This window comes from Crocodylus siamensis, chromosome 1 (assembly GCF_052110815.1).
Source record: "Crocodylus siamensis isolate JL-2025a chromosome 1, ASM5211081v1, whole genome shotgun sequence".
Classification (NCBI taxonomy): domain Eukaryota; kingdom Metazoa; phylum Chordata; order Crocodylia; family Crocodylidae; genus Crocodylus; species Crocodylus siamensis.
In genome coordinates, this window is record NC_143395.1 from 150,684,696 (window position 1) to 150,707,832 (window position 23,137).

Sequence of the window (23,137 nt, forward strand, 5' to 3'; positions counted from 1 at the left end):
AGGCATGTTACGTCCCTTACATTTTTTATTCTATTAAACAGAAACGTGGAAGGTTGTATTAGTGTAAAAGTGATGTTGTAGCCATGGTGGTCCAGAAATTATTCAAGAGGCAAGGATTTCTTAGGGTGATCACTTTTATTGGACCAACTCTGTATTTGAGATAAAGTTAGACAAGCTTTTGAATGCAAAATGTTACTCCTTGCAAATGTCTATGAGTTTCTTATATCTGCTGAGCACTTGGACTCAGTAGTATCTTCTGGCAATGAATCTGTCATGTTAGGGGGGCAGGGGTGTGAGACAGAAAGTGCTTGTGCATGATTGTGCATGTGTCTGAGTGTAAAAGTGATCCAGCAAAGTCCATTTTTACCCTTTTGTGAAAAGCCCCACCCAGAGCAAAAGCCATCTTGAAAGCAGACTTCACTTTAGATAGACCTCTAATTACTGTGTAGAAAATGTTGGTTTAATTTTTATGATGATTCATCCTGATTCTAGTACAATGTTTTTCAACCTTTTTTCACTTGTGGACCCCTACAAAATTTGGAATGGAGGTGTGGACCCCTTTTAATTATACATGTGGGTAGTCACATACTTTAGATTGATCATAGTAATCTTTTATGGACCTCTTAGACATAATCTGCAGACCCCCAGGAGTCCATGGACCACAGGTTGAAAACCACTGTTCTAGGAACTCCAAGTATTGGTGCTTCTGCTGACTGGTGCTGGCAGTCACCCATTTGCCTGACATTGTTTTCTTTGCCTTAGCTTTGTGTCTGACCTGTACCAGTGCAGCTAAAGAAGCCACAAAGAAGACCAAAAAGCCTAAACTCTGTAAGTAGTCCCTTTAGCATGCCAGGATGCTTTACAATAGGAGCACTTGATGCAGAAACAAATATGAGCGTGGCTATGATTATCTCTCAACAACTCCTTGGGTTTCTCTAAAGAGCAATTAGAAACATACAGCAATACACAGCCTCTCTGAACATGACTGCATATCTCATAATGAAGTGACACATCAGAGTGAAATAGGTCCAGCAAAAGAATACTGCATACTCAAATTCCACAATGAAGAGCATGGTATAAAAGCGTAGGTGGCGAGGCATTGATATATTGTAATGAGCACACAGTGAAGTGAAATACACTATCTTAACTGCTGCGAAAGGTGTGTTCTATGTCCCTAATACAAAGATGTGCGATTTCTACCTACAGTCCTAGGAGGATGTTTCGGTACGTTCAGTTTTGCCAAGCCAGTTAAAATGCAAGCCTGCTGTTAAGTCGTGGGCTCTGGGTGTGGCATTTAATCACAGCCTTACCTTGTGGGTGATACAGAGCAGCCTGGCCACAAGGGAAGTCCTGGAAAACTGTCTCATGTGTGCACAATAGCTCCCTGCCCTCCCTCACCGTGTGCCGCAATCTAGCCCATGGTGATTAGAGTCTTTAACATGCCCAAGGGAGAGGTCAGTGGAGATTTTCCATCTAAAGCAAGTTATACTTGGGATAAGTGATGCCCACTTCCTTACTCCATTGTTAGTGACACTCACACCTGTTGTCTTGTATTTTTAAGTATTATGTACAGGCATTTTTGGTGTCCAGAGACTGTAGTGCAAATGCACTATGAATGGTACGCATAACACCCTATCACACAAGATTGCATTACATGGTTATTCAACCATGAGAATATTAAATCTCACTTTACAACTATTTTGCATTCACAGACATCCCTCAGATCGACTGTGACGTCAAAGCTGGGAAGATAATCAATCCAGAATTCATTGCAAAGTGTCCACCTGGATGTCAAGATGTAAAATACCGTGTTTATGGCACAGATATTTATGCTTCTTTTTCCAGTGTGTGCGGTGCTGCTATTCACAGGTCAGACAATCAGTCCAACAAAATGCCAGTATAACAAAATGGGCTTTGAGGCTTACTAAACCATGCTGGTGGACTTGACTACAGACTGCAATTTTATAGAAAAAGAACACAAGAGGGACATTTATTCTATATCGGGGTATACAACTTCCAGCCTGCTGGCCAAATACAGCCTGCTGAGCTTTGGCATCTGACCCATGGGGCTATTTGGCAGTGGGAGAGTGCTAGCAGTTAATATATTGCATCCCCTCCCTGCTGCCAAAACCCCAAGGCCCCCTCTGGTGGGTTAGAGTTGGACCATGACCCTCCCCCTACATGTCCAGATTGAGGCTAGGCGCTGCCCCCTTCTCTCTGTGGAGCCCAGGTGAGGCTGGGCCACAACCCTCCTGCACAGCTGGTCAGCCAGTGACCCTGTCCCCTTCCCCGGCAGGTCCGAGCCACACAATGCCCCTTTTCCTCCCACCTGGCCAAGTTGGGGCTGGGCTACACCCTGTGGGGTCAGGCTGTGACCCTGCCCCCATGGAACTGGATTGGGGCTGGGCCATGCCCCCTCTTGCCCCCACGGGGCTAAGCCGTGTTCCCTTGCATGGCTGGATCAGGGCCAGGCTGCCCCCCACCCCCAGCCTCACTGCGCCTGCCCTGGGTGCCAAATTGAGTCTACTGGCTGGATCCAGCCCATGGAAAGACTGGGCACTGCCCATCCAGCCCACTGGAAAACGAGGTTGAGCACCACTGCTTTATGTATGAGATCAAACTTAAAGTGCTGTGCACCTCGAATGTCCATTGAAGTTATTTGTTCTTGAGGGTATTTATCAGCTTTACAGAAGAGCTTAGAGTTTTTCAGATCACCCATATATGTGTAGTAAATAACTATTTGTTGTTGCAATATTATTTTTACGTACATGTATGTATATCACAATAAGTGATAGAGTAAAAAAGTAATAACAGCAATATCAATAGTATCATGGGATTGACAACAGAGTTGAGCCTGTGCTTTAGTAGGATCGCCTGAGCTGGAAATACCCTAAGAGCATCCGCTGACAGCCTCCATTACAAGTACTGAGTGATGTGCCTTCATGCCACAGAAAAAGGTACAGAAAGGGAAACAAGTACCTCTGTTAGGTTGTATCTGCTACACTGAAGCGCCAACAGCTCATTAGTGGAATGTAAGTTAGTTCACTGGCACAGCACTATCCTACAACCTCCATATCCACTTAGAAGCGCAGCTGTTGCTTCACCCATTGTTTGGGGCAATACCTTAGTAACCAGGAATATTCAAGATTCAGGGTTTTGTGCCTTACATGAAAAATAATTTCCTATAAATGTACTTTAATGCTATTAAAGAGAAGTCCAGTATTGACTTGGAAAGGAATCACTCAATTAATCTTTCAGGATTTCTTCTTTTCCTTCTCCCCACTACCAGGCTTTGAGTTCTCCTATTCATATATTGGCTTGGTTTAGATCTTTTCAGATGTGATCTGATGAGATCACAGCCCCAAATGGCATGAACAGCTTAATTGACCTATTAGATTGGTTTTAAATTAGGTAAGAAGGGGCAAGGAAGTTAATACAGAAGACAAGTTTAGGTTAGTAGGGAACTCTTCAATGAGCTAAAACACAAAAAGGAAGCTTACAAGATTGAACAAACAACTAGGGAGGAGTATAAGAGTGTTGCTCCAGCACTCAGGGATGAAATCAGGAAGGCCAAAGTGCAATTGAAGTTGCAACTAGCAAGAGATGTGAGGGTAACAAGAAGGGTTTCTACAATATGTTACCAACAAAATAAATATTCACAGAGCAACTTTTTCACAAATGGACTTTGAAACCCGGGGGAACCTCACCATCCTTTACCTCCCCTGTACAAGATGAATTTTCTTTTCTACCCGTGAGAACTTTTCTTTGAAGTCTCCTCTACCTGACGAAGAGTGATTGGACCGAAGACCTTGCGTGGAAAGAAATTGTTTTGCTACTATCTAACTGGTCTAATAAAGATATTGCCTCAAGCCCAAAAGTTTTGTCTGTCTTAGCAACAAAAGGAAGGTCAGGGAAAGTATGAGTCTCTTACTGAATGGGAGAGTAGATAAAAAATGATATTGAATATCTTATCTCAATCTTGTATTGACTCACACCTGCCTAGACACACACACATATATATCTATATGTACTGCTGCCATCTGCTGGCTGCAATTGTACCTGCTCATAAGTTCGGAAGTAAATTGCTGTTCACAAAAGGAAAAGAGGTTTCAGTTAGTCTGAAGTCAAGCAGAAGGCAGGGTATATTTGCATCTTATAGACTAACTGAATCAGAGATATATAAGCTTTTGTAAGCAGGAGCTTATTTCATAACACAGATAGCTACCTCTCTTTGGCTTTACAAAAAACATATCACTCCCTCAAGTATTTGCATACAATTACCATTAAATACAATGAGAATTGTGCATGAATATCAGAGTGTAGAATATCCCAGAGAGAAAAGATAAGCCTAACTTCAACTACTGATAGTGAAGTCATTTTCTCTTATAACTCAAAAAAGGCAAAAACACATATTTTGGAACAGTAAGTCTCTGTTTTCTATAAGACCCATTTGTGTTTGGATTTGCTAATGATGTTGTCTGTCTATGGTATATGCAACTTGTGAGTTTCCTTTTATTTTTCTTATGTTGACAAGAATATGTTAAAATAGTCAACCAGTGAAAGGAGAAGCCTCAACTTACTGTAGCTTCCTTCCCATTTACTGAAGCCAGCAGGGAGCTGCAGAGTATAATACAGCATAGCATTCACCCCTTTGCTTACAGATGTGCAGGTACTTAAATAAAAATAGTCAAGTGCTTTCCCTAGGATGTGCATGGATGGAGATAGATAGAATACTACCCCTTCAGCCACATCATCAGGTCTGGCTCAGAAACATAGCTGTCTGAAATAGATGGTCTCTTTTATAACGACCTGAGCTTTCCATTGTTGAAGAACTACAAATGCTTCTCAGCAGCAAACTTCCACATATTTCAGTGAAGACTGTTATAGGACAGTATGTCATTTAAAAATGTTCCACATTTCTTGGATGGTTTTGTTTCTAAGTTTCTGTGGTTCCTTTCTGATTTCATATTGCTTTCTTTGTAGTGGTATAATTGACAGCTCAGGAGGGAAAATCCTGGTTCAAAAAGTTGCTGGACATTCTGGTTATAAAGGGAGCTTTTCCAATGGAATTCGATCCTTGTCCCTGCCACGCTGGAGGGAGTCCTTCATTGTTTCAGGTACTGCTGAAAAGCAAAAGAGCTAATTCAGTTACGATTTTAAGTGATGTGGACTCTGTAAAAACAGAAGCAAACATCTTTATATCAGCTAACCATGAAAACAGAGTGTTTCTTCATAACCATAACAAAAGACTTTTGCTACAGTTATTGGCTAGGGCCACTGGTACCAAGGCTTTTTATTGAACCCAAAGACATATGGAAAAATATATGCTGGTAATTTTGAATTTTAAAGTAGAATCTTAAGCTGAATTGCGAGAAATACCACCAGTGACCACTTTTATTAAGCAATACCCTGCCTTAGCAGACCATATCAGTATATCCCAAATGTCTTAACTAGAGTTCTGATCCACTTCTGTTAAGCAACCAATTTCTGGAGTTCCATTAAGTTTCAATTTAGGACACAGTTCAGTGTCTTGATTTTCTCCCTCTTCATATAAAGTACAGCATTCGACCACTTACACTAATTTATATTTGTAAATTCAGAGGGTAAATTAGTCCTTCTTGCACATTGGTAGAGTAATCTACCAAGTAGACCTAAGAGAGTCTAAAATTAGTGAATGGAGATCTGAGTTAGGGTAACTAATTTATGCTGTTAGTGTATCTAACTTACACTGCTCTGTACATAACTTTTGCATTTGACTTGTATTTCCATTGCTTGTTTAAAACTAATATAACTGTTATGAGTAGTTCAGACATGACTTATGGAAAGATCAAAATAGCCCATATTACATAGGCTGAATATTTTTGTGAACAATTTGTGAATAGCAAATAAGGATTAGGAATATGATCAAACTTCACTGTTGCTTGAGAGCTTCTGATGTTCTTTTTGCCTCAGTCTACCAGCACATGCAAGATCACATTATTAAAGGGTTTTACTTTGGAGGTTTGGAAATTTCCTGTCATGGCTGAAAAGTTTGGCATTGCCTTCTTATGAGAGCACATCCTAACTCTGAATCGTAAGTGGGAAATTGATTTCCACCCCCCCCCCAATGAATTCCTGCTCAGCCACTATCCAGTCAAATTTTTGTGGGTGCATTTACATGTGTGCTTTACTTCACAGTAGACTAATTTGCTGAACAGTAAAGTGTCATCATCTACATGTGCATGGCAATTAGGCTGGTGTAGAATAATTTACTGCACCGTTAGATAATCCCACCGTTAGACAAGTACTATCTGATGGCAAAGTAAATTACTGCGCTTAAATCCATGTGTAGATGGTGACATCCAGGTTAGTTTACTTCAGCTCAAATTGCACTGGAGTTTATTCAGTCACATTAACTGTACGTGTAGATGTGCCCACTGTCACAAAACTTCTAATTCTGCATATAGCCACCCTTGTACCAACACCATGTGATACATGGTGCAGCAGAAAGCTGGAAATACATGCAACACAAATAGGTAGAGCAAGATTAGGTATATTGAGGCATGATGTCATTCGTTCTGCATGTCTTTCTTTTGACACACTGTGAGGTGCCTCCTTAACATCAATGAAACCATGGACAGTCCATGAAGTGGCTCACATAAAACCAAAAAAAGGCGTATTTTAGGAAAGGGAGTCTTCACTAAGCCTTCTGAAAATATGACTGGTTTCTGAGGAATTTAAAGTAATGAAAAAGTGAGAATCCACAACTTTTCATCCTGTTGGCCTGTGGTTGAATACACACAGACCCCACTTTCTACAAAGAAACATTTGTTACAGAGCCAATTACAAGAAAATAATGACTAGACATAAAAACCTTCTAAGGCATCCTCTGAGAACAGCTTGGGAGTTTTAGCTGAGTCACCTGTATGTCAATCAACTTCATTATCAGCAAACCAAAATGTGTATGATATTGTACGTTGAAAACATGCTGGTGGCTTGCTTTCAGTCAGGAGACTCTCATGAGTAGTTTGTGATATTTAAAATGGTGAATACACATCTGTAGAAAACAGAAGCATAGCATAGAAAAACTGCACCCTGGGCAGTTTTCTCTCACCCCTCCTCCCTGCCCTCCTCCTACCTTCTCAATTGCTGGCAGAGGATCACAGCAAAGAGCTAGGAAGTCTCATGGAGTGTAAGGCACTCTGGGAATCATAGGGAGATATAGATATATGCTGGTTTGTGTTCTAATTAGAACATGCCAGAGCAGACTTGATTAATTGAGTCTGCTCTGCCTTCGAATTAGAATGCTCCAGAATGCCCTCATCATCATGTATATAAGCCCCTGCAGGTTTTAAAATGGCTGCTGGGGTGCTTTATCTAAACCTGATCAAATGAAGTTTAAATAATGCATCCCATAGCCATTTTTAAACCTGTGGAGGTTTAGTACACATGACAATAAGACTTTTTAATTAAAGCAGATCTCCAAAAAACACTCTAATTAAAATGTCCCACCCCCCCAAAGCATGTATATAGGTGGCCATAGTTCTCTAAACTAGCAGGGGAGTTCACTACTGCCAAGGGAAAACTGTCACCCTATTTTTTTGCCACCAGCCCCTGTCCAGAGAGCAAAGAAATCAGAATTTGATGGGGAAAAGTGGAGGGCAGCAGCAAACTCCACTGTTGCTCTACACAACTTGACTCTGAGAATGCCTTGTGCTCCAAGGCACCCACTGCCAGGAAGTGTCAGCAGAGTGAAGCAAAGCAGCAGGTAGGCAGCAGCGGGCAGCCCCAGAGTTAGGCACCCCACTGTGTCCTTCTGACACCCTTCCCTTTAGCTATCACCTGGGACATAGAGTGTTTGCAGATGTGTTATTTTTATATGTGTGTGTGTGCACATGCGTGTATGTTATACATTATATATGCCCTCTATATATTTATATATATTTGTTCATGTTATGTATATAGATATATATATAATCATGTGTTATTTATATAATATATACATGTGTATGTGTGCGTATGTGTGTATACACACATATTTAATACATGTACATACATATGTATTATACATGCACACACACACACACATATACATACATATATATACCCTGCATGAGTCAGGGTGCAGCAGCAGAGTGGCTGATATATCTTACTATGGGATCAGCAGTGTGAGTTTGAACCTTCCTCCAAGTTTATGCCAAACACTGCCCCCGAGTAATCCAGGCGTAAGTAGGCTTCTGGGCTGGGAAAGGAAAGCAACTGGACATGATGCTAGTTAAATCACTCCATGGTGTGCTGGTGATTGCAACAGTTTCTGTGACTGCTAGTTCAGTGGGTCAGCACTGAGACCTGGGCAGGCCTTGGACCTAGTTTTGAAATGAGGGTGAAATGTTATCAAATTACTTTCCTCACCTCTTGATCTTCTCTGTTAAAATAGAACAGGCTTTTAAAGGAGATAAAACAAAGGACACGGGGGTGCCAAAGGTGGTGCAACTGGGGAACAAAGGCAGTATTTTTCCAACTCAGTTGTTAACCTTCTTATATGAAGCAGGCCAGATTTGCTCAGACTCAACCAGGCTACTGCTGAGTGTATGACTAGTCCCTCCTTTTCCCATCCACAGAGGATACCAGTTATCACCCACCCCCACCCCCACCCCCAAATGCAGCATAAGTTGTAGCTTCTCATTCATTTTGGTCTGGAGCCCCATGGTTCAGTCCTCAGTATTTCAACTGAAATGCCAGTAGAGACCTTCGCATGTTAAAAAAAAACATGTCACTACTTCAGTGTGAGAGAATAGACTCATAGAGCAACTCAAAAAGTGTTGGCTCCATCTGATCTGAGGCTGTGGCCTTGGTGCTAGAACTTATTGATTCAGTGCCTTTCCTCTGTAGTTTCTTCTTTCAGAGCATCTTTATAAGTGAAAGCTTGAGCAGTAATGTCTTCACTGGCAAGTCCCATCTATGGCACAATGAGGTTGACTGGCAGAAGGAGATGTAATTTACCTCTGTATAGTTTTATCCCAACTTTTCTGAATCTAGCCTGGAATAGAAACATGAAGGTATCAAAGCTACTGGCTATGAAGAATTTGCAAAGCAAAATATATATATACACACACACACACACACACATCAATAGGAATGCCATCTGGTTTTGCACTAGAAAAGTTTGTGGTAGATAGCATAACTGCGAACTATACCTGTTTTCAAAGGAAGGACCCCCCCATGTTCAATCCAAATATAGCTACTGTATGTCTCAGTACCCAAGCATGGGATTCTGTGTCATTATTGTAAATGACTGTCATCAGCAATAGTAAATCATGAACCTGAGGTTAGAAAAGAATGTCTTCTGGTTAAAGAGGAATTCCACATCAGAGAACATTTATAATTATAAGAATAGTTTGGCATTGAGAGGCTACCTAGGAAGGCTGTGGGATCTCCCTTTACTGGAGATCTTTCAAAATAGATGTTGGGGTGATCTGGAGTAACCAATCCTGCCTTTCTGCAGAGGGTGGGGCTACATAGTTTCATAGTTAGTAGGGTCAGAAGGGACCTGAGCAGATCATCAAGTCCGACCCCCGCCGTGGGCAGGAAAGAGTACTGAGGTCAAATGACCCCAGCAAGGTGATTGGCAAGCCTTGTCTTAAAGACCCCCAGGGTAGGAGCCAGCACCACTTCTCTTGGAAGTTGGTTCCAGATCCTAGCTGCCCTGACCGTGAAGTAGCGCCACCTGATGTCTAGTCTGAATCTACCCTCTGCCAGCTTGTGACCGTTATTTCTGGTCACTCCTGGTAGTGCTCGGGGGAACAGGGACTCCCCCAGTGCTTGCTGGTCCCCTCTGACTAGTTTGTAACAGGCCACTAGATTCCCCCTCAGCCTTCTCTTGTGGAGGCTGAACAGGTTCAGGTCCCGTAGCCTCTCCTCATAGGGCCTGCCCTGCTGCCCCCTGATCATGTGAATGGCCCTCCTCTGGACCCTCTCCATATTGTCCACATCCCTCCTGAAGTGCAGCGCCCAGAACTGGATGCAGTACTCCAGCTGCGGCCTGACCAGTGCCGCATAGAGGGGGAGGATCAACTCCTTGGACCTGCTCGAGATGCATCTGTGGATGCATGACAAGGTGACCTTCCTGACCACGTCCCCACACTGCCAGCCCATGTTCATCTTGGCATCAGTGATGACTCCTAGATCCTTTTTTGCCTCTGCACTGACGAGAAGGGAGTTCCCCAGCCTGTAGGTATGGTGCTGGTGCTTCCTCCCCAGGTGCACCACCTTGCACTTGTCAGTGTTGAATCCCATCCTATTTTTGTCCGCCCACCCTTGTAACCTGTCTAGGTCCGATTGTAGCCTATTCCATCCTTCTAATGTGCCCACATCCACCCACATCTTAGTGTCGTCAGCAAATTTGAACAGGTTGCTTTTTACCCCCTCGTCCAAGTCACTGATGAAGATGTTGAACAGTGCGGGCCCGAGGACCGAGCCCTGCCAAACCCCACTGCCCACATCCCTCCAGGTCGAAAATGACCTGTCCACCACCACTCTCTCGCTGCGGCCCTCCAGCCAGTTGGCGACCCAGTTGACTGTGTAGGTGTTGACACCACAGTCCCCTAGTTTCTTAATGAGAACAGGGTGAGAGACAGTGTCGAAGGCCTTCCAAAAGTCCAGAAAGACTATGTGCACTGCTACCCCTGCATCTAAGGATTTGGTGACCTGGTCGCAGAAGGCCACCAGGTTGGTCTGACAGGACCTGCTTGTAATGAACCCATGTTGGTTGCCCCTAAGCATAATCTCCCCTGCTGGCCCCTCATGGACATGTGCCAGAATAATTCTCTCAAAAAGCTTGCCCAGGATCAAGGTAAGACTAACTGGCCTATAGTTCCCCGGGTCCTCCTTCCCCCCTTTTTTGAAGATGGGAACCACATTGGCCCTCTTCCAGGCCTCTGGCACCATACCAGAGCACCACAAGTGATCGTAAAGCCGTGCCAGGGGTCCCGCAATGACCTCAGCTAATTCCCTCAGCACTCTGGGGTGGAGATCATCCAGACCAGCTGATTTAAATACATCCAGTCCCTCCAGAAGTTCCCTGACTAGATCCTCCCTGACCCTTGGCCTAGGTGCGCCTCCCCTAGGGCCTGAGGGGGGCCCAGCAGGAGGGCTGATCTGGTCCCTGCTCAGGAAAATGAAGGCAAAGAAGTTGTTAAATATGTTAGCTTTGTTATCTGGTGTGATGACCAAATTTCCTAGCGTGTCTTGCAGGGGTCCCACATTACCCGGTACCTTCTTTTTGCCCCCTATGTATTTAAAAAAGGACTTCTTGTTGTCCTTGATCTGGGAAGCCTGTCCCAGTTCCAGCTCTGCCTTGGCCTTCCTGACTGCCCCCCTGCATCCCCAAGCAACCACAGTATAGTCCTCCCTGGTGATGGCCCCTCCCTTCCATTGTGTGTGCGCCTCCCTTTTAGATAGGAGACATTCCCCTATGCTTTTGGTGAGCCATGGGTGTTTTTGTGCCCTCCTGTTCCCTTTGATCCATGTTGGGATTACCTCCCTTTGGGCTTGGAGGATTGTCTCCTTAAGGAGCAACCACTGTTCTTGGACACCTGGCTCCCCTTCCCTCCCCTCCGGGACCTCAGTGCTTCCCCGACTATTCTCCTTAGCTCATTGAAGTCCGCCCTTCTGAAATCTAGGGCTGCTGCCTTGCTGCAGACCTTTACCACCTTGCGCTGGATGGTGAATTCCAGCAGGCGATGATTGCTGTCACCCAGGTGGTCGAGCACCCTCAGCCCCCTCACCAGGTCATCACCCATGGCCAGCACCAGGTCCAACAAGGCGTCTTCCCTGGTGGGGCTGTGCACCTCCTGGATTAGAAGGAGGTCCTGCATTTGGGCTAGGAACCTACATGAGCGGTCAGACTTGGCTGACTGCTCTTCCCAGCAGATGTCTGGAAAGTTCAGGTCACCCATGATGACCACATCCTTTGACCTAACTACCTCTGTGAACTGACTTAAGAATTCCTGGTCTAGCTCTTCCCCTTGGTTGGAAGGTCTGTAGTAGACCCCCACCGTTAAGTCTCTTTCCCCTCAACTGCCTTGTATTCTAACCCAGAGCACTTCTGTGTGCCCCTCCTTTGACTCTGTGCTACCTGGTGAGGATGTGTATTCCTCCTTAATGTGGAGCGCCACACCCCCACCTTTCCTGCCTGTCCTGTCCCTTCTGTACAGGCTATAGCCCTTGATATTCACTGCCCAGTCATGCATTGTGTCCCGCCACGTTTCAGTGAGCCCCACTATGTCTGGGTTGGTGTCAGCTAACAGGAGGGTAAGTTCTTCCTGCTTGTTTCCCATACTACAAGCATTTGTGTAGAGGCATTTGAGGCCTCCTGTGGATGTGTGCACTGGCCCCTTAATCACAGCATTGCCCTGGCCCCTGTTGCTTACCTGTATATATGTTCTGCTCGTCGGTCTAGGCTGGGCTGTACTTGTAAGTGCTGCTTGGTTTAGTGGTCCAAGGCTCCCTCCTCCTTTGTCTTCCCCTTCTTAAAGTCCTTCCCAACTTTACCTTTCTAATATTATTTCTATCATTTTTTGTTTCTTGAATTAATATTTTACTTGCTTTCCTGATTTAGGCCTTGGTGTGTTTAGCAAAACAGTTCTGAGATACAGGAACGGAAAGAAGGAGATGCCAGAAAAAGTGAATAGGGGTGGGTTTAAGAGCCTGATTCTGTACTTTTACGTTTGTTGGAAATTTTGCCAACAGAAAACTTGGAATCTTTGGTCAAGAGCTTCTCCTGTGTGTATTATTTTAAAAGTAATGTAGCTATTTATGCCATTTGTCTATGTTACATTTCAAGGCTTTGAATCTATATTGTTGTGAATTAGGTGTGTATGTGCATTTATATATATATAACATGTATTCTCTTCTTTTTCAGAGGGCAAACCAAGAAAAGGTGTGACATACCCACCAACTCTTGAATATTCTTCCTCAAAAAGCTCAACTGTTAAATCAGGCAAGTAATTAGAAGTGATATTCCCTCACATATATTTGTTCATTATATACATATAATGTTGGCTGATCGTATAATTCATATTCTGGAGTCTGGAACGGTGCATCACCACTTGGCATTAACTTGAAGCAAGTATTCTACTCAGCTGCAAATTACTGCATATGGATGATATATTTACATTGAAATATATGAAACACATCTATTGAGAATGCATAACTGAAAACATGTAATTTTAGTTTGTGGTGCACTTGCATGCACATTTGAATCAGCAAATTAAACCACTGGAACAGGTTACCTGGGGAGGTTGTGGAATCTCCATCCTAGGAAGCCTTTAAGAGCAGATTATATCAATACATGTCTGAAACTACTTAGTAGGGCTGTGCGAAATGGCACTGTTCCATTTTGTCTTGAGTTTTGACAGTTCAACGGAACAGAGTTTCGTCTCAAATTTCATTTCGAGTCGAAACAGCTGTTCCATTTCATTCCATTGAAACAGAAAGGCTGTTTCACCACTGTTTCAAGTTTTGCTAGGGACCAGGAGTCAGACCAGCTGGGCTGACTTTCCATCCCCAGTGCTACATCACCCAGCTGGACTGCTTCCCTGACCCCCGCACTTGATAGTGCAGGGAACGGGAGGCAGCCCTGTGGGTCTGCTACCCTCTTCCCTGCACTTGATAGCACCAGGGCAGGAGGCAACCCAGTGGGGCTGTTTCTCTGACCCCTATGCTTGATCGCACCGGGGCGGGAGGCAGCCCAGCAGAGCTGCTTCTCAGTGCCCTGCACTTGATTGCACCGGGGGTGGGAGGCAGACCCTGAGTTGCCTCCTACCCCCGGTGCGATCAAGCACGGGGGGCGGGGAAGCAGCCCCACTGGCTTGCCTCCCACCCCCAGTGTGATCAAGCACAGGGTCCAGGGAAGCAGGCCCGCTGGGTTGCCTCCTGCCCCCGGTGCAATCAAGTGTGGGGCACCAGGAAGCAGCCCCACTGGGCTGCCTCCATCCACCTGCTGTATCTTGCACTGAAGGTGGGAAGTCAGGCCAGGTGGACTTCCCATGCCCAGCCTATGGTTGAAACGTTTCAATCAGCCTCATTTTGTTTTGAGGCTATTTCAACAGCCTTTTTTTCATTTTGATTTTGCTGTTTTAACCTTGAAATTGGTTGAAACAGTTTCAGAACAAAACAGCCAGTGAAACTTCGCACGGCCCTACTACTTAGTCAGGGATGATCCTATCCTGAGCCCAATTTTTCTCTGATTCTAGCAATAGGTCCAGGTATAAATATTCAGGCTTGTTTCTGCAGTTTGAATGGATACACAGAAATCACAGGCATGAACACAAGCCACACTTCTAGAAGGGAGGCCATGCTCTTAAACATTTTGGCTTCTCCTAGAAAAAGTAAAAAAAAAAAAAAAGTAATCCTCCCATTACTTCCGTTCCTATGCCCAGTGTGTCAGCTTGGCCAACTGGGCCATTTGCCACTACAGTTGGAGTGTCAGACTTTACAGCAGGAGTAGGCAAAATCTGCCCTATGGGCTGGATATGGCCTGCCAGGCCATTCTATCTGGCCTGTGGGGCCCCTAGAAAATTTAGAAAATTAATATTCATCTTCTCCTGGCTGCCTGTCAAAGATGACAGGAGCCAGGAACAGTAGGACCCAGGGGAAGCCAGCAGGACCCAACTACCAGGCCGACCCAGCCCTGCCCCCTAGCCCTCCCCCCACCTCCACCCACATCTGGAAGCCTCTGCTAGCAGAGCCTTCTGGCCTGGGCCCCTGGGGCTATTCATGCATCCCTGCACTGTAGGGAAATTCAAGTAAGAGTGGGGGGAGGGTAGTAGGGGAGGGCTATGGGGATCATCTCAGTCCTTGGGGTTGGGCCGGGCCAGGCTGTCTCCTGCTGAGTCCCACAGTCCAACCATGCAGCTGGGAGCCACATGGTACAGAAGCAGCTGGTGGGTGGACAGGGAAGTGGTGAAAGCTGCCACAGGCAAGAGGTGGGGTGAGCATGGGAGCAAACGGGTGCGTGGAGTGCAGTAATAGCTGGGTAGGAGCATGGAGCCTGCGTAAGTGCTGGTGGCGCCCAGAGTAAAGCAGGGCCCAGGACAACAGGGGCTCTGGAGCTGAACTGGCTCTCCCCTCTCCTTGTTGGAGCAGCCTGGCCTGGCTTCATAGACCCCTGCCAGCCCATGCCCCGTGCTCCTGCCACCTTGCTCTGGGCCCAGTCAGCTCTGGTCCTAGGACACCAGCATAGCCCCATGCTCCTGCCCAGCTGTCTCTGCACTCTGCACACCTGCTCACTCCCACTCCCCACCCCGCTGCCACTTTCACTACTTTCCTGCCCACCTGCCAGCCACTTCTGCAACATGTAGCTCCCAGCTGCATGGCCAGACTGCAGGAGGATGGGGCCCTCACCCATACCCCAGTGCCAGGAGTGGGAGGGTGTGTGTGTGTGAGTGCATGTGTATGTGTGTGCAATGAGGGAATAAGGGATGGAGCGTGTGTGTGTGTTCATAGGTCGAGTCCCACCCGCCTACCCCAGCATACATATGAACCCACACCCCCCATCACACTGCCATACACGCAGGTCCCCCACAAACCCCACCCCCAACATATCCACACAAACACCCACATCCCCCACACCTATCCACCCCTCACACCCCACATACCCACAGCTCCCCATAAACCTATACCTACACACCTCCTCAATATACAAAAGTAAGACTTTATTTTAAGCTATTATGCTATCACCTCTATGTGCACTACACAAACATATGTAAATCAAGACAAAAATATTTTTTTGAAATCAAATTAATTAATATTGTAGATGTTTGCTTTTTAAAACATAATTTGGTATTTTTCTCGTCCTAAGATAGCAAAACCCCTTCCTGAAAGGAGTACTTCTGGGGGCAAGGGGAGGAACTTCTAGTGGCAAAGGTCAGGATTAGAGAGTGGGACTTCTGGTCACAACATGGCGACCAGGGGGCAGGGCACCTGTCAAGGGGCAAGGCTACTCATGAGGCCCTCAACAGCTTGCCAAAACTCAGTAAGCATCCCTCCGCATGAAAAAATTGCCCGCCCCTGCTTTACAGTGTCAATTGGCTCTGAACAGTGTAACTCAAAATGCAATTTATGCCACTAGTGTCCCAATCTATCAGGAGAGAGAAATGCAGTTAATCAGCAGTGTCATTCAAATGTCACTTATATGTACAAAATACCAGAGATGACCTCATCCATCAGTAAATCATTGATAAACATTTTATTGGCACTGGTCTTGTATTAATCAGCTTGAACTAAAAATTTAAGACTTGCAATGGATGTACTAGGCTTCTAAGATGAAAGCCCCAAGTCACCAAAGACACTGATAATAATTGCTTTACCTAACACAATGTTTGAAGAGTCTTCCAGTTTGTTTCTCCCAGTCCTATTTCACAGGAACCAAAGCTCTAACCTTCTGAAACAGTCTTCCAAGCAGACTTCCTTGTCACCAGTGAAATGGTGCCCTTTTGGTAGTCACAGTTGAGTCTTGCAATTGAGTTCTCAAGAGCTCTGTAAAGGGTGTAAGATCCATCTCGTAATGGAAGGCTATGACTTCCTTATCTGAAAAGATCTGATTTACAACATGAGCACATTACATAGCTGGAAAATTAAGCCACATAGCTAGAGAGAGTCCTTTGAGTATCTCCTTGTCCTTTCTAGTGAAAACACCTGTCTTGCACACCTGGCTGGCTGCCAGAGCTGTGATTCCGGCACCAGTCTCAGTAGAACCATACTGCCTGATATCTTTTGTGCTCTTAAAGCAGCTGATGCATTGCACGGCTGCACAATTGGGTTAGTTGTGCAATGGCCACTGGAAGGTGCTGCTGCCCATGTGTGTGGCAGGTACCCAGTCATGTCATTACACCTCTGTTATTAACCCTGGAGTACATTCTATAATAGGTCAGTCCTATTGGAAAAGCTAAGAACCGAATGAAAACTAAAGGCCCAAACCTTAGCTTTATCAAATATCCTTTTACTCAAAGGAAGCTATGCACATACTTAAGTGCTCTGCTAATCCACAGTCTCAGGTTCTCATTTAGCCTTAAGTATGGAAGTCTGCAGGTGGCCCCAAAGTGATTTGTTATTGTCAGGCATTAACAAGTTATGGCTGTACTTCAACTGGGAACAGGTATACTGCATTCCAATCCTACCTAATTTCCTGGTGTATTCCAAGACCCGGACCCTGCTAGTACTTCATTGAGCCTGTGAATAGTCCCAGGGTCTACAGAACCATCTATAAATTCAAGGACATACAAGATCAGGGTTTAATAACTGCATATCAGGAACCAGAAAACTCCTCTGTGTTTTGTGGTCCTTCTCAGAGTGCATAGTTTTCAGTTAAACATTGGAGTTTTGCAGTGTTAGTCAAACTCTGTATTTTTTGAATTGGTTCAAAAAGTCCCAGTGAAATCAAGTTTTGAGTACAGGACAGCATAACTTAACCGCATATTACTTCCTGGATGCAAGTCTCAATATACTTTTCCAAAGCACAGCACAGACTGCAGATATTACCTTATTTGTAGCTAGGTACCATGGTGACTAATGCTCTGTAAAAAGAGAAAGGCTTGAGATGGTTTTCTCCTAAAACTACATTCTCATAATGTGCTCTATTGTGTTTCAGAATCTAGAAAGTCAGAGCAAGATATAAAATCTACTAAGACTATTGACACCTCTAAGACATCAGAAAAGTCATCTGAACCAGGTATGCCCTGGGAACCTCAGTGAAATTTAGAGAGGGAGTGGGTCTACTTTCCAGAACAAGTGGATTCAGTTTTCCTTAGACAGACTAGCTTTTCAGTCTAAAGAACCTGCAGCTGGTTACCAAAACTGGATTGAACACTATAGTACTCATATACTCCACCCTTTGCTGAGCTTCCCTTCTGGGTTCACTTTCCCAGTGACTGCACTACTGCTGCTCATATAAGCTCATAGACACCAAAGGGCATGCAAGTTTGAGGAAAAATACCAGGATATCCTAACACCACAGCTTTTGAGGACAGCAAGCACAGCAAAATCTGAAGGTTGACGTTGTGGCTTTCAGACACTTCTTACATAGCTGGGAGGCAGGCAAGGAGCGTTCATGCCTATACAACAACTCTCAGAGTTTTTGTGGCTGAGGCAGATATTATATCCATAAGAAGCTCTGGAGCTAAGTACACAGCCATGATTACTGATACCCTCTTATAGGATCAGGTGTATTTTCTGTCACTCCCTCATGGCCTGGAGTAAAGGGAGAGAGCCATGTTTCTCCACACAGTACAAGTCTTCTGTGGACATTTTGAGTTTATAAAATGGCAATCAACTCTGCATTTCTCTCATCCTTGCAAGCTGGGTAGATAAATGTCAAGAGTATGCCTTCCCTGAAGCACAGAGGTACAATATTACATTGAAAGACTTACTGGCTATGTCTATACAGCACAAGGAGGAGCTGTGTAGAGATACTTGACTAGCTCATTCAGTCTCAATGAAGTGCTGTGCTAATGCAGCTGTACTGCGTCTGGTACCTGAACTACCACAGGTATCTATCCACACAGCACTGCATTGTAGCTGGTAGACATGCCCACTGCGCCCTCTACATTCCTCTGGCAAGGCAAGGTTCAGCTCAAAGGGAGCCATTACACTGAATTTTCAGCTAATCTGTTCCGGTTTTTCTTCAGAGCTCTCTTTCAGTATTATCCTAGTAAAACTGCCTGAGATTGGAATTGTTCACTGGCCAGCAGCAGATAGCAATTAATCCATCAGAAAGTGTCATAGATTATGCTTTTCACCATAAGAACATACCATCAACAAAACAGCAGGTTCTGCAGAGATAGCCGTGAATAAACCAATTAAAGATAAACAATGCTGTTTTGATCCCCCAAATGTCTCTGCCTCTCCCTGGGGACATGGAATTTTGTTGAAATGAACACCTGCGTGGAAGGAACGTGAGATGTGATTGTGTGGCATTTTTTGTAGATGGATTGAAATGACAGGGTTCAGGGTTTATTTTTAAAGCTGATGAAATAAATGATAAGCACAGCTATAAAAACATCATTTCACAATGATATTGAGGAAGTACCTTTGACAGCCAGCAAGTTAAAACTGGTCTCATTCCACCTCCACTTCCTCTCCTGTTGCAACTGTGAATGTCCAAATTTTTGAAAGCATGACCAGGTTGAGATGAGTCGACTTTAGAATAATGCAGATACTTATGAAATTGTGCCATCCTCCACCTCACCTCAGCAAAACAGCAGTGGTTGATGTGCTGACATTGCCATAATTACCTGAAGCATTGTTCCTAAAGGCTGTCCACCCCTTGACAATATTGTGGTACTGTGGTAGTTTGATGCCTTTTATTTTTGGCCTATGATTCACATATAATCATTTTTTATTACCACTAGCAAGATGATTTACATTCAAACGGATTCCCTAATTGCCAGACTTTGCAGGGAGAGCATGGCCATGAAATAGAAATTATCTGCAATTGGCCATATCAGCAATTTTGTGATTCTAAGGCAACTATTAAGTTTGTAGGTCTCCCTGTCAAAAGTGGAGAAATTGAAAGAGAAAAAAATAGGTCATGAAAACTGAAAATTAGTTCTTGATCACTGCTTTCCAGAGAATTGTATAATACCACATCACATCAAGATGTAAGTGGGATATCCACATATCAGTGAAGGCATTAATGGATATGATGCTTATTTGTTGAGGGAGAGCCCAAATAAATCAAATGGGCAAATGTATTTGCCTTTTGAAACAAATGGACTGAGTTTGATGTTTCTATGTATGCCACATGTATCATATTGCTACACATACCACATTATGAAATACTTACAGGAGAAACATTTCGCAAAGATTATCGGACCACTCCAATACCTTCATTAACTACACAAGTTACTACCACAACACCAGCACCTACTACCACAGCAACAGAACCCATCAATGTAACACCAAAGCCAACTGCACCCCTCATGACAACCAGAACAACAACTACTACTGCTGCTGTCAAACCACGACCTCCTGTGCATCGGGTCAGGGATATAGGTAAGTAGAACAAATGTAGAACTTTTTTCTTGCCATGTTAACCTGTAGTCTTCCTAGTATTTTAAGAACAAGTCCTATGTTTTATTGGGTCATTATTTAAAAGATCATCACAATTTATTAAATAATTCAGTATAGAAATATGAATACTGGGTAAAATATTTTATTTTTGTGCCAAAAGGCTGAGATGAAACTCGTGTGATAGAGTGCTCATATTGTCCTCTGAGAAGTTACAAAACTCCTGGAGAAGATATTTTTCTTAACCATCTGTATGACTGTAGGCACATCTACACAAGATGCTTAATGCTCAGTAGATTAATTCTACTGCACATTAGTATGTCATGGCAAAAGTCATGCTAATGCACAGTAGAATTAGTCTACTGTTCATTAAGCATCACAAAAAGGCCATGCACTGTTGCTACAGAGCAGTAGTGCCAGCTACTCTGCATTTAGTTAGTACCTTATATTAGAGGTACTAAACTTAATGCGCTGTAGAAGTGCCTTGTGTTTTATATGTGGGCTAATAACAGGTAAAAGTAACTACTTTCATCTTGGTTCATCAACAAGTTGATATATAATCACTTACGTAAAATGGGCTATTTCTGGAAATTTCTTAAATACAACTTATTCTTACTTCCAATTACATTATACAAAAAGTAAAAAGAAAGTCCACCAAATGTTATAATTTTCAAATATATATTATTCAACAGAAATTCCTCAGAATATTTTGGCTAGCTGTTAGAGCTGAGCTTGATAATTCAACAAAAAGATTGGAAAATCACTTATTTGATTAATTACACAATAACTTGTATTTTTGTAATTACTTTTCCCTCAGTCCTATTTGGACTCTTATAAAGGAAAATATTCATAGTTCTCTAATTATGAACTTGCTTGCCATGTTTTTCCTGATCCTTTCCTTCCCCCTCATTCAAAGGGCATGTATATTGTTTCTATAACTTAATACATGAGTGTCAAACATAGCCCACAGAGGTGGGTCACTTTCACCACGGTTGCCGGAAACCAAGAAGTTAACACTCATTAACCCACTGCAGCTGCAGTGTCAGCATAGCCAGCATCCAGGGAGTAAAGGTAGCTACCAAATTTAGGTTTTTTCAATTGCCATTGGCAATTAAAATCAGTCTTTTTTCACCCCTGGGTGCTGGCCAAATGGATACTACAGCTCCAGCAGCTGTTATGATCGGGACTGAGCAGCAACACTGTTAATTCCTTGGCTGCTGGTGCCAGCTCCAAAAAGCACAGCAAGAAGCTTTGCAGGCTGAATCTAGAGGTGGGTCATCCAGCCTGCAAAAAGACCCACAGTCCAGATCCAGCCCATGTGAAGCTTTGGAGTCTAGATCTGGCCTCCTATTCATTTGACACCTCTGGTCAAATATGTTTCCAAAGAAGAGACTCTCTTGTTTCTGCCTAGGTTCTAGCAGTGTCCACCCAGCTTACTCATCTGTGGCAGCTGCAGCTTCAAGTAAGTACAGTGATGGTGCTTGTAGTTTGAGGAGTGGATAACGCACAGGGTAGATCAATGACTGTGCAGTGACACTGTTAAAAACTGGAATGTCAGCTTGGCCCCACTGAAGCCAATGGCAAAGCTGCTCCCAAGGCACATCCAGATAAGTGTGGCCGTACAGTATGTGGCACTGCAAACAGGATGCAGCACCATACGCTGCACAGTCAGGTGTTCTCCATACTGCAAGATATCCAGGAGTCAAAAAAAAACCACGGAAAAACTAACGGAGCAGCGCACACACAGGTAGCACATGCCAGTGAAAAGCAGAGCCAGGCCTCCTGGAGCTGTGCTGCAGCTGCCAGCCAGGCTTTGCCTGGTAGGATCATGGCTGCTGCAGCCCCCAGCACCCCAGGCAAGGCTGCTGGGCCAGCACAGTGCAAGTGCGCCACTGCTACTTGTCCCCAGGGAACCAAATGTCCACGCTCGTCTGGACACGGCCCCAGGTTCTAACAGAGAGCTTTAGCAATTCCTTTGCAAACCAGGAGCAATGTTATGGAACAAGGGGACCTAAAACAAAGGATTTTAATCTGCATTTGCACAAAAAAAGCAAAGATAGAGCTGATTTCTCAGGATGTTGACTACCTTCCACTCCAAGGAAGCATCTTCCCTAAGACACTCTGGCCGCAGCTGCATGAGCCGCCTGCTGCACAATTGTTACTGTTCAGTCATTTAGTACTTGCATAACCAAGTACTAAATGACTGCATAGTAACTGGAGTTACTGAGCAGTAGCATCCCAGCATGGTTGCCTAGCGACTCTTACTGCATAGCAGTTCATTATTACTGTGCAATAGCATTACATCAGGGTTCATGCCCAGCAACGCTACTGCACAGTAGCGCTACTGCACAGAGCTGTTGCACAGTAGCGATGAGCTTTTGTGCAGTAAGCTTCTCTGGGTATGTGCAAATCTCTGGGTATGTGCAAGTTCTAGACATGGCCACTGGGTATATGCAAATTCTGGCATAGGTAAAAGATAGGTCTTGCACCACTTACATCTGTTTGAGACTCCTGAGATACTTAACCATGTTTGATCTCCTCCACTTTGCCGCCCTCAGACTAAAACTTAAATTCTGCTCTTACATGTTATACGTCAAACAGCAGAACAGCTATTTAAAAATGCTCAAAGAGGGATGAGAGCTTTGAAATGCTGACTTGAGTCAGGCCAATGCTCTTCTGAAAACCTCAGACTGTGCCTCAGGATCTGGTAAAAATATAGTGTTATTCCTGGCTTTGCATTTGTGTTGTTGACAACAGCATCATGGCTGGTCAAAGTTTCTTCTTCATCTTGATCCAGAAACCTGCTTCCTTTCAAACCCACAAGCTGTAATACAAATATTTGGAGCAGCTACCCATACAGTGTATAATTACTCAGCTGGGGAGTAAAAAAAAAAAGAATATTTTCAAATGCTAATTTCAAATATTTTCAAATAATATTTTCAAATTCAGTTTCAGGTCACTGAAATCTGGTCACTACTGAGTATATGGGTCTTGGACAGTTGTCTCATTCTCTCACCCTTTCTGAATAGAGCAAGCTCAGTCCAGCTCTCAGATTCAAGCTATGAGTGTCACTGAGAACAATGGAAATTGT

At 44.1% G+C, this 23,137-nt stretch overlaps 1 protein-coding gene across 6 annotated transcripts in view; it reads left to right on the forward strand.

The window, feature by feature from the left end:
• Positions 1-23,137, forward strand: part of VIT (vitrin) — a 112,643-nt gene that overhangs the window by 51,972 nt on the left and 37,534 nt on the right. For 5 of the 6 annotated variants that reach the window (XM_090045316.1, XM_090045290.1, XM_090045308.1 and 2 more), the window contains exons 3-9: positions 763-828; positions 1,713-1,869; positions 4,984-5,117; positions 12,902-12,979; positions 17,630-17,710; positions 19,825-20,031; positions 21,458-21,508. In XM_090045316.1, the coding sequence (XP_089901442.1) occupies positions 763-828; positions 1,713-1,869; positions 4,984-5,117; positions 12,902-12,979; positions 17,630-17,710; positions 19,825-20,031; positions 21,458-21,508 (774 nt within the window). The remainder of the gene's footprint in view (positions 1-762; positions 829-1,712; positions 1,870-4,983; positions 5,118-12,901; positions 12,980-17,629; positions 17,711-19,824; positions 20,032-21,457; positions 21,509-23,137) is intronic. The other variant, XM_090045326.1, reaches the window with a different exon arrangement.